At 36.9% G+C, this 12,703-nt stretch overlaps 2 protein-coding genes across 2 annotated transcripts in view; one reads left to right on the forward strand and one right to left on the reverse strand.

The window, feature by feature from the left end:
* The window catches only part of LOC310945881 (uncharacterized protein), a 29,195-nt gene extending 27,049 nt beyond the window's left edge, over positions 1-2,146 (reverse strand). Inside the window, exons 1-3 of the mRNA XM_083912139.1 lie at positions 2,077-2,146; positions 1,898-1,974; positions 392-443 (exon numbers count right to left, since the gene is read on the reverse strand). Coding sequence (XP_083768265.1) covers positions 392-401 — 10 coding nt within the window. The 5' untranslated portion in view covers positions 402-443; positions 1,898-1,974; positions 2,077-2,146. The remainder of the gene's footprint in view (positions 1-391; positions 444-1,897; positions 1,975-2,076) is intronic.
* prdm6 (PR domain containing 6) overlaps positions 1-12,703 on the forward strand; it is a gene marked incomplete at both ends in the record, with an annotated part of 107,593 nt that overhangs the window by 60,611 nt on the left and 34,279 nt on the right. The window contains one exon of the mRNA XM_083913009.1: positions 9,429-9,553. Coding sequence (XP_083769135.1) covers positions 9,429-9,553 — 125 coding nt within the window. The remainder of the gene's footprint in view (positions 1-9,428; positions 9,554-12,703) is intronic.

Genomic DNA, 12,703 nt, shown 5'->3' on the forward strand with positions numbered 1-12,703 from the left:
GGCACACCCAGGTCAGAGCAGATTTGTATGGTTAAGAATGTTTGATGTATCTGAAGTTGACTTCTCTTATTGTTTCTCTTAACAGAAAATTAAGAGAAAGAGGCCCGGAATGTTTCACATAAGAAATATACATGGGGAAAAACAAAAACATTGGTTAGGAAGGGTCCTTACTCTGGAGCCATTTGGTGGAAGTATTAAGAATGACATTGTGGGGGACATATATGGGATTGATGCATCACATAGACTGCAACAGTTTTGATTGTTTCATATTTGTCTAAATTCTTCTTTGTCACGTGATGTCCTTTCTGATCTTGTCTTGCATGTCTGTAAAGACTTCCTCCTCAATGACAGTAAACATGAAGCCTTTAATATGAAGCCATACTAGACTTACCAGATGCCATCTTGTGTTGGGGAACTTCCACTTTAGTTGCTGAACTTGATGCCTGTTGGTTTTAAAGAATCAAGGAAAATATTATGATAAAGTAAATTAATACTGTAATGTAAGTACTACTTTCCAGAAACAATATTCTCATTACTCTGGATAATACACAATCAGTCAAACATGTTGCTGGCATAGTTTTACAATTAAAGCCGCACTGGGAAGTTATCTAAATAACATGGTAATAATATATTTTTTAGTGACTTTAGTGAAAGTATTTAAAAGTAAAAACATAAAATATTAGAATACATGCAAAGCATAGAAAGTCCATTCAAAATTAAATATAAATATAAAAACAATATACAATTTTAGTAGCCTAAAGTAACCATAAAAACTAATTTTAAAAATATTGGACCTTTTGTTGATTTTAAGTGGCTTCAATCTAACACCTGAATACATGATCTCTATAGAAAGAAAGGTTCCTGGAATGTAGTATATATATCATATCCTGAATAATAATTATATTAATAATAATAATAATAATAATAAATTAATAATAAAGTTTATTATTATAGCACCTTTTAAAACCAAATGTTTGCAAAGCGCTTTGACTGACAAAGCAGAAGCACATACAAATCTATACGCATATACATATACATATACATATATGTACATCAACAGAGCGAAATCAACGATAGGACGCCATGAAAAAAACAGAGAAACAACAAATGAATGATTTCAAACAAAATTAAATCAAACATGTGAGAAGATAAAAAGGCAATAAAAAGGTGACATCAAACAAAAGCAAGTCTTTAGAGAGAATCTGCATTTTGTCTGTCCTCCTTCTCATACAGAGCAATAAAAGAATAGAACAATATCCCCAATGAGCTGAAAATATATACTGATTTCCATCTGTTTTAACAACACATCAAGGAATGGATTGTAAATCACCAATCATGCTCAAACTAGTTTATTGTAGTATCCAGCATTTTAACTCTGACAACGCAAATGTTATTTTTAAATGTAGTGTATAGTGGAATCTTAGGTCTTAGCAAATGTGTTTGATATTGATGGTGATATGATATGAATTTACATTTTTTATTTCATACGTTGTATTATGTGTTGACCTGCCCAGGGACTGCTACAATCTGGTACGAAGCATCTTTTCTCTGTGAGACCAATGTTATTTTTGTACACGGTCCCTGACAACTAAACTAATCAACTAAACTAAACTAAACTATAAATGTGCGTTTTAAGACGTGATTTAAAAGAAGTCACTAATCAAGCAAGCGCCATATCCTAAACAACTGACTATAATAAGTTATACCTAATTCAATTTTTTTCACAGGCGTAAATAACCTTGTTTTAATACACATAATTAAATAATTTGAATAGCATCATAAACAGAACAAACCTTTTTGTTTTAGTTTTCATAGCTAAGGTTAGCTTTGCAAAAACAAACAAGTTTCTATTCTTTGTAGTATTTCCTCATCACAAAGTCAAACCTACTGCCCTTACCTGAAGATGTGTCTTTTACTGCAGTTGAATTGTGTGTCTGCTCCGTCTCAGGCCAGACCGTTCTGAACATCCAACACCTGTTGATTATCAATAAACTGTTTTGATAAAGCAAATTGAGGTTGTATGCTACATATTCAACATTTATTTGTTAAATTCTATCAACTGTTTAATCTACTCACCAGATGAAGTTGTTACTGTGATACTCTTTCTCAACGCACATATTAAATCAAATCCCAGCTCTAAAGTGAACTTGCTGTTGTCAGCATTTAAGCATGACAGCAGTGCATGGGCGGGACAGCACACGTACAGATACCTAAAAACCAACAACACAGTGATTGTTGTCATTGCACAAGTACGTCAATACTGGAAAGCCCGGCTAGTGTTTGGTCGTTCATGATGACTCAACAACTTGTTTGGTTCATTAGATCTTTAATAGATAAATAGTAATACAACCGTGAAATCATATTTTAGTTGCTTTTTGTGTCACTGAATCCCTTGAATCAATGGAAATCGTATTGTGGCGGACTTTGTGATATCAGCAAATATCGTATCACTGTCCAAAGAATTGACATTTCATAATATGGTGAAACGTGACATTTTCACCCTTAATACCGGCACAAATACCAACAACCTTAAAGTAATACCCATACCAAAAGAGCACTTCATCTGATGACATTTTGTTTCTATTTCAGTAAATACCCATCATGTGGATGGAAACAATTCAATTGCAGAAAATGCCACCTGAACTCTTCCCCATCCAAATGATTATTGCACAAAAACAATTAAAAAAGTGTGCAAATTATTAAAATATTTATTAAATAACTGTACAATGAAGTTTTGTTTTGAGCTCGACCTTACCACATCACATGCTGCATGTGTTATAGCTGAAACCCACACAACATCAAATCTGAAAACACTTGCGGTTTTTCTAGTTTTGGGTACAAAGCAATGCATGTATCATTTGTCTAGAGAATTGACTTTGACTTTCTGTTCCACTTGGTACTGGGTTTTATCAGTCGATAACTTGATATGGAAGTACAGATACCCAGCCCTACATCTGATAGCATCTGACGCATCTCTTTCGACTGCACCTTGGCTAGGAAGAAGATTTGAATAATAAATTTAAAAAAATGAAATGATTGCAGATACATCCTGCACTTATATGTGGAACTTTGGCTTATTTGAAGCTAACGCACTTACTTGATTCTTGCTGTTCTGGGTTTGTACCGTCATGGCTGAATGCAGTTATTGGAACTCACGTGGACAAAAGAGTCAGCTACATGAAATGTAATGTAACAGCAAAAAGAAAAATCCAACCCGCAAAGTGTTGAATGTGGAAGTCCCCCAGAAGACCTGAACAGGTGTGTGGCTGCCCGTCATTTCTTATCAAGATGGAAAAACTGGTAAAACTTGTCCATACAAGGATACAACCACAGAAAAGTTATTTCCTGTGTGCAAACTTTGAAGTGTGTGCACAAATGTTGATTTAATCCAGACATGAATTTGTTTGATTCTCTTTTTGTTTTAATTATTATTATTTATTGGTGATATTGAACGAGACAGAACAAACGTGCACGTCAATAAGAACAAACAACAACAGTGAACAACGACAATGAAAAACAAAACATAGAGGTCATAGTTATAGTATTAAATACAGACTGTATCATGAATGAATTTAACACGCCATGGTACGAATTGGAATTGGCTCAGGAAGAGCGGGAAAAAGGAAAATGATGAAATATTTTATCTTTACCGGGTTTTTTTTGCAGCTCTGATTTGTTAGACAATAATCTAATATCTTCTAAAGTAATTTTGTTCGTAGACACTCCAAATCTCAGAAAATGAGTCAGTACTGGACCACATTAACCTGGTTATGGTCTTTACTCCAGTGAATAACCGGGTTATGCTTGTTCTCCTAGTACATGAGCGGGGAAGAATGACTGGAGTAACTCTTTCTCTGGTACAGTAGGTGGCGCTCCGCCAACGTATAGCTGGTCTGAAAACATATTTTTCTTCACGTTGACCTTTTGTCAAAATCACTATAACTTGGAAATCGTGTAGAACACGTACGACTTTTGGAAAGAATGACGACAGAAACAGGTCTTATTGGTAGTGGCGTTAGTCGTCATGGTGACGTCCTCAGTGGGTTTAAAGGTAAAGCTTGAGTTGGTGCTGTTGTTTTTGGCACTGTTGCTTCCTGATCTATTCTATTTCAAAATCACTGCAGCGGAGTGGGGAGGGGCAATTATGAACTACGGAGGTTTGTTAACTGGGGTCAGGTGTTTACATGGAGTTTGAGAAACCGGAGTATTAAATTAACCAGAACATAATCAGGTTTTTAAACTGCATGTAAACGCACTGAGTGAAACTGTGGACCATCTATGGGATGCTTTGCCAGCATGAATTTAATAAACATGTTTGGACGAACACAGACACATTCTTACACCTTGTAAGGTATTTCGGATTGTATGCATTATAAATTCTTCATGTGTATGCTAGTCTTTAAAAGCTGATCATAAAGCTGTTTTTTTGCTTTGTATGAAAACAGAAGAGGAGAAAGATCAGAGAGCTGACGATACTGCGTCCCACTGATCTGCCAGACAGGCGGTTTTAAACTCGAGCACACTGCTGTAAGGCAGCGGGGGTCTTTATTTTTCATACCTGAGAGCCGTTGGATGTGTTTGATTTATAACACGGGCCCGCCTGAATGTAGCCGCATATATGTATTAAACACATACATTTGTTTTAAATATATACAAGCCTCTGCATGTTTTGCAGAACCCTCTCTCTCTCTCTTTTTTTTGATCCTGGGAGGTCAATGGGTATGTTTGATTTATAGCCTGGTCGCTCCTGGATTTGTTTTTACATGGTTACAACACCACCCCACCCCTCCCCCGGTGTGGAAAGAATTAATAAAACACACACACACACACACACACACACACACACACACACACACACACACACACACACACACACACACACACCCTCAGCAGGCTCAGTTCAACTTCTCTGGCTGAACTTTCTGCTCTGCTCAAACATTCCTGATATGTGTCAGTACTTTCACTCACTCTTAATTAACAGGGAAAATCTATAAATGGCATTGTCGCAATTTTCATCAAACTGAAATACCACATTCTAATGTTGAAATATAAAAGTACTTCACGCCATGTTTGCCTTGGGTGTTATACACTGCTGCTTTTGCCAGACTTTGCAAAACAATTCATGCATTAAGCAACTAAAATCACCATAAACACGAGTGGAGCTGCACAGAGATGAAACTCTGACCAGTTTAATGATAAACAGCGAAATAGTTCTCCCGATTAATATGACCCTTGCAAATGTTAATTATCGTTAATACCATTAACAAATTACTCTGCAACAGTCAGTGCAGTGCAGTGAAGATTGAGCAGTGACAGCACTGCAGAGATTTTTCAGCCTTCTTATGTTGTGTTCAGAGCAGCAGCGTTTTGCGTGAATTGGGCGGTGAGGATTCCATACAGAGTCAATGCAAAGCTGCAAACGACTCGAAAAGTTGTATGTCCACTTGTTGAAATTTCATTAATATGAAGTATCTGTGGCCGATCTGAACACAACATAAGTCTTATGTTTCAATACCATTCCATTTTAGTCCAATTTTTATAATAAAGCACATTTAAAAAAAAAAGAAAAAGAAAAACAGTTGAACTCAGTGCTGTACATCATAGAAAACGAAACACATTTTTAAAAAAAAACAACACAAAAACAAGACATAAGGACAATTATAGTGAGTCAAAAGCCAAGAATGAAGTAAAAGTGAACTTCCTGTTTTCAGCATTTAAGCTGCAGTGCGTGGACGGGGTCAACACACGTTTAGATATCTAAAAAAACAACACATTGATTGTTGAGATGACATATAAGATGAAGTATGACAACAATGAAAAGCCCTGCTGGTGTTTGGCCGACTGATTAAGCGCTCATGATGACTCAACAACTTGTTTGAAAATGTGACTAAAACCGTGCAGGACTTGAACATCAAGTAATTTTTAACCAGGATCGTGTTTTTTAAGCCACCGAATCAAATGAAACAAAGGACAGTTGGGCTATAAAGTGCTTGCACAGGCCGTGTATATACCTCCAAAAACAAGATCTAAATGTGTCCTTGTATTTTAATAATATCCCCTGTGTTCTCATGCACACGTCTGTAGCAAATCCTATGTAAAGTTATGCACAGAAATTACAAAAAAACACGCTGACGGATCGCAGGACCGGGCCGGAAGTTAAAATATGCCAAATCATAAGTGCAACAACACCGAAAAAACAACGATTTGGGTTAGGCGTGAAAACACTTGGTTAGGATTAGAAAAAAAAGGCTGTGGATTGGTTTTATGCCCTGCTACCATGGTTTGAAGTTCTATGTTTTAGGAGACAACCACCCTAACCTGCCTCTTACACAGCGGCTCGTTTGCCTTATACGACGTCACATGCTTTTAACAATGGGGAATACACACAATAAACACATGGAATACCCACAATAAACACGTGGAATACAGTACACACAAATTACTGCACATTACTTTTGTTATATGTACAAAAACTGCATGAGAACAACCTGAAGGGTGTGATCTCCTCTATGCTTCAGCAGGTAAAGTTGTGTATAATCTGCATAACACTGGAATGAGACGCCATCATTTCTGAGGATGGAGCCTGCAAGGGGGGGTATAAAGGGAAAAGAGGATTGGCCCCAAGAAAATTTGCTTTGTGTTAAGTGTTTTTATGCCTCGTTTGTGTCGTACCATTTGTGTCTTTGCATTGACTTTGTTTGTAATCGCGCCGCCCAATACACACTAAATGCAGTCTGAAGTGTGGTAGTATTTAGTTTTTACATTTTAAAAGTGTCATTCCAGCACGAAATAATCCCAGGGTCTTTTTCGGCACACCAAATAAGCCATCAAGACAGTTTTTTCCATGTATGAACTGTTAGCGGATAAATCCGGGAGAGATTTATGTGTCCCAATGGTTATTAATGTATGTTAGTGCCGAAAAAGACCAGGTGATGATTTTGGGCTGGAATTAAGGAAGCTTGAACATGCAAAAAAGAAAATTACTGCAAAAAAGCTGTTATTTTTATTACTTTTGACTGAAGTACTTGACTTTAAACTTGAAACAGTTCTCACATCGGTCTGACTCAATTGTGTATAAATATCTGTATTTCTCTACTTGTGTTTTCCTCTTCTTTTTTATTTTAGCTTGATGTGTGCTCTAACTTCATTACATAAACATTATAACACACAGCTGACATTTCCACTCCTCCTTTGTCTTCTTTACAACTTCTTGTCTATTTCTCTTTTTCTCTCTCTTTTGTTATTTATCCTCTTTAAATTCTGTCTCTCTCTGTTTATTCTTCCCTCTTCCCCTGAGAGTCACTTTCAACGAAAAAAATAAAGTTTTTTTAATTGTAACATGAGTGATTATCTAGTTTCTCAGAGAAATCAATGAATGATAAGGCAGCAATGTATAATTAACATGTTTGTGCATTTCTTCATCGAGCAGGTTTGGATGGATTTGAACAGCCTGATGGATAACCGGGGCTTTTGATTGCATCAACAGGCGTTTTAGTGAAGTCAAGTCAAACTTCATTAGTTCAAAGTTTCTTACACGAGGAAACTTGATGTGCTTTGAATGATCTGAACATTAAAAAGCAGTTACTGTGTGGATTAAATATCATTTCTTTTCCACTTTGAGTGGTTTTCTCCAGCTGTTGCTTGCAAAGAGTGATTAGTCTTCTGGCTCGAAGGCACTTTTGTAGGAAAACATGAGAGTCGTGTGGGAGTTGAACCTGTGACCTCGCCGTTACGATCTGGTCTGTCGTACACCACCATTGGAGATGAGAAAAAAAAGTGTGGGAAATAGTTTTAAAATACTTTGGTCTGGATATGAAAGTGTGATTTTTGAACGTGGACTTTGCTCATGTTAGAATGATGTTTTTGGATGGATGAGGTGTTGCTTTAGCGGCGGTGTGACCTCGGGAACCGTCAGCTCCCTGGCTGCATGTTCGAACAACATCACGGTCATTAGTGAAGGACACCAGATATTTCTCATAAATCATTTGGGTTTGGTCAGATGTGAAATCGAGCTGTTATCAGACGGCAAGGACCTGGACAGAGTCACTGACGCGTCACATGATGTCGTCTGCAGGTTTGTTAGTCAGCAGTTCAAGAATGATGATAGCTGTGTGATAAAGTGACTGAGATTAGCTGTGGATATTCATCTTATTACATAAGATATGTACCCTAAACACTTTTAAAAGTGGCAAAGGCATCAACAAACAAAGAACATGGCTGCCATTTTTAGTCACTTTGTGTTTTGAGTAATATCAATAATGTAACTGTATCACCAGTCGGACACCATTCACTGGTATTATATTGGGATGGATCCCATCTGCAGCAGTTTTCGGTCTTTAGTTCAATTCAATTCAATATTATTTACAGTGCCAATTCATAACAAAAGTTATCTCAGGACACTTTACAGAGCAGGTAAAGACCACACTCTATGTGATCTGGGTGATTGCCACCGAAGTGCAAGTAGAATTCAATTACCCACAAAATTTCACATTTGTGCATGAACATTTACATGTCTTATTATTAGAGGAAAGTGAACAAAGACAAAAACAAAAAAGATGCAAAACAATTGCAAAGACATACAAAACAACTAAGAATGTATGTAAAATGACCATGAAGAGAAACCAAACAACTAAGAATGTATGTAAAATGACCATGAAGAGAAACTAAACAACTAAGAATGTATGTAAAATGACCATGAAGAGAAACAAAACCACTTAGAATGTATGGAAAATGACCATGAAGAGAAACTAAACAACTAAGAATGTATGTAAAATGACCATAAACAGAAACCAAACAACTATGAATATATGTAAAATGACCAGAAACAGAAACAAAACAACTAAGAATGTATGTAAAATGACCAGAAACAGAAACAAAACAACTAAGAATGTATGTAAAATGACCAGAAACAGAAACAAAACAACTAGGAATGTATGTAAAATGACCAGAAACAGAAACAAAACAACTAAGAATGTATGTAAAATGACCAGAAACAGAAACCAAACAACTAAGAATGTATGTAAAATGACCTTAGAAGTCGACTTTTTGAATTTAGGTGTTCTGTTCTTACGTAGACAGTGGGGGGGGGGCCTCTGACAGGTCTGTGCCCAGGGGCCCATTGGCTCCTGATCCGTCCATGGGCACATGCTCATTGTCTCGCTTCAGTTCTGACTGTAAGAGACATTTATTTAACAAATATTTAACCTTCAACCTGGCCTTGCTACTGTCGAGTCCTGCCTCAGTGACAGACGCCCTGCGGGTCGATGTTTCATCATACAGCCGACTTGAAACTTGTGTTCCAGCAGCGTAGATGAGCATGAGTTTCAGGATATTTGATTTCTCTTTTCAGATTATTTTTAGGATGCTGCACTTTGATAATGCCCAGAAGACTGTAACGATGTTAAAAGCTCATCTGTGTTTTATTGCAGGTCCTGTATCTTCTACAGAGCGTGCATGGATATCCCCAGAGGAACAGAGCTGCTGGTTTGGTACAATGACTCCTACACTTCCTTCTTCGGCATCCCGCTGCAGTGCATTGCTCAGGACGAGAACTGTGAGTGAACGCTGCTTACCTTCCTTTCTCTGACCTTTGCCCGCCTGCCTCCTCTGTGATGGGTGTTTGCATTTACTCTTATAACATCACATTTTCATCTAAAACTCCCGCAGGTCACGAGTTTAAATCCAAGAACAGATAACAGCCTGTCTCACTGAAATGTGGTTGAGCAAGTAGGTGAAATATTTACTTGTGCTGAACATCCTCTAGAGGTAGAAAGGTGTCAGGTGACCTCGTGATGAAGCGGATAAAATCATCAGTTAAATGTTTCACGTGTAAACGTGACCAACATCCAAGCATAAACCGAACCTCTCAGGGAAAACAAACTTTGGTTTTCTTTGGATGTCGCTCTAATTTCATTACCGACGGTATTTCAGCTGTTGGACTGAAGAAAGCTTCTGGCTCGCCACAGAAACAACGCAGTGAAGGCTGTGTTTGTCTGATTTATTCGTCTGAGCCACAGAGCCAGTCAAAACAAGACCGAGAGAAGTCTTTTATTTTGTAAATGCAGGCGCTGCTGTCGACCCGCTGCCCCTCGCTCCCTGCTCTTATTGTGGACATCTTTCTTCTGATTTATGAAAACCTCATGACTCCAGATTTTTCATGTTTTAACTCAACGATGAAGCGACGCATTTGAAATGAAAAGTATTCGGATGTCTTGAATTTTATTTTCTTGAATAAGTGTTGGATAATTTTTTGCCTCAAAACAAAAAGCAAAAAGTATTTTCACAAGTTTGGTGTCGAGTTGAAGCAGCGTGGGAAACGAAAAAAATATTCCAGGGGTCACTTTTGTCCCCACTGTCTAAAAAAAACGAGGCTTTTCCAAAATTTTGGGGCATTTTAAAAAAAAAAAATAGCTTTTACGCTGCATTCACTGACTTTTATTTATATTAATTTTTTACCGTATACATATGCGTTTTTAAACAGTTTATTTTCATATGATAATTATTTATTTATTCCCTTTATTTTTCCGTATAATATATTTAATTAAATGTATAAAAATAAATTACATTATATAAAATATTTTGAAAAAGAGTTATTCATATGCACAGAAATGCATGTATACAGTAAATACATTAACAAATAAATAGGAAAATGTATTAAAATGCTTATGATTATTCTTTTATATTTATTAATCCCCTTTTTATTTCCACTTGTATTTTCTTAAATGCCTTTTTTACAGATGGTTTTCTTTTTTATGGCACTCATATGACTACATAATGCACGTAGGGGATAAGATGACCTTGATAAAATGACACTTGAACTTTGGGGTAATGTAAGAACAAAACTCAACCAAACATCTAGTTTTTTGACATATTAATGCAGAAAGGTTACATATTTTGCTCTAAACTTCAGTCAGAATTAGTAGTTAATAACCTGTAAACTCATTCAGTTCAATTCAATTTTATTTATAGTGCCAAATCATAACAAAAGTTATCCCAGGACTCTTTACAGAGTAGGTAAAGTCCACACTCACTATGACTTATTTATGATTTAGATAGACCCAACAATTCCCCTGTAGAGTACGGTGGCATGCACTCACGCATGCATTGTGTTTCCTCTGCATCCGTCTGTTGGGGAAAACCTTTTCTATAACTCACTTTTCAACTTTTATTTGTTTATAAAACAGTGTTAAGAAGCATTTTAATCATTGTGCATGAGGCTCACAGGCTGGTTGTTTGGTGACTGGACCAACTGTGACGTTCATTCATTCAAAAACATGGAATATTGTTTGTGTTCAAATATTCCCAACGCTGGCCTTCCTCTCCATTGTCTGTAACCTATTTCCTGTTTCTCCCTTTCCTCTGTCTCTCTCTTCTTCATCCAACCTCTCTCTTTCTCTGTCACTCATTTATTTCTGCTCCACTTTTCTGTCCACTCAGCCTCTTCACATTTTTTCCCATTCAAACTCTTGTTTTTCTTCGGGGGATTTGACAGTAACTTTACCCCGCAGGGAGAAAAAAACAAACTTTGACATTTCTTTTTTTTTTTTCCTTAGACAATTATGGAGCAAAAAACAAAAACAAAACATGAAGAAGGAGTTTTAATCCGTGGAATCTAAATTGAGATGAATTGAATTAGGAGCTTGTCTTTCACAAAGTCGCAGTCAAACGAGATCGTGCTGATTGCAAATTAGAGACGTTTGGCCACAAACTGGATTGTTTTACAGAGGGAACGACTCTTTTACATGACATCGCCCTTCATGACAGGACTGTGGTGGCCTGCACACACACACTAACACACACACACACACACACACGTAAACAACTATGTTTATGAGGACCTCTTTCCCCTAACTAACAAAAGCTTTTCTCTACTTTCAACAAATCCTCCAAGTCCTACGTTGGCATTTGTTTTTATTGTGACGTCACATTTGTACAACCTCAGCTAAAAGGTTGTGTAAGTCATTAAACCATATTTATTAATAGAAGTATTTAAATCGTCATACATTTTTAAATTTTTTTAATTGAATTTTACTAAATAAACACACAAAACATATCGATCCAAAAGATTTTTAAATGTAGAGACACAAAGAAAATCTTTCTTAATACTCCATAAGTTATTTGATCTATAAACATTTATTAGTTTTTAGGATAAGATCCTTTTTTATGAGCAGAGTGTAAAAAAGTGTTTTGATAGTTTCATCTGTAATAGAAAACGCAGTTTTGCACCGGACGTCACGTCACGTAATGTGATGACGTCATCATGAACGTTCAACATGCTGACAGAAGAGACAGAAGCCTTCACCTTCTGCTGCAGAAAGAATGAATGCTCCAGATATTATCCTTTTTGTTATTATTATGATTTTATACAAGATCATGTAAAGATCTCCGGGATTAATACCCTGGCGAGTTGTCAGCCCGTTTTGCACTGATGGTCATGTAACCTGTTTAAGCCATCAAAAGCGTGATGACCTGATGATCGAAGCCTTCACCTTCTGCTGCTCTAGATAATATGGTTTTTATACAAGATTATTTTATACAAGATCATGTAAACAACCAGCGAGGTCCCTAACGGGTGCTGGACCTGACGAAGCCGTAAGCTACCGCCATCCTGGCCCGGACCTTTCCAAGCCGAACTAGCAGAGCATTAGCAGCTCATTTTGAAACCGTGGCAGCGGATGGCGACACCTGGAAATTAAATAGTTCC

Source organism: Echiichthys vipera (assembly GCF_963691815.1).
Source record: "Echiichthys vipera genome assembly, chromosome: 4".
NCBI lineage: Eukaryota > Metazoa > Chordata > Actinopteri > Perciformes > Trachinidae > Echiichthys > Echiichthys vipera.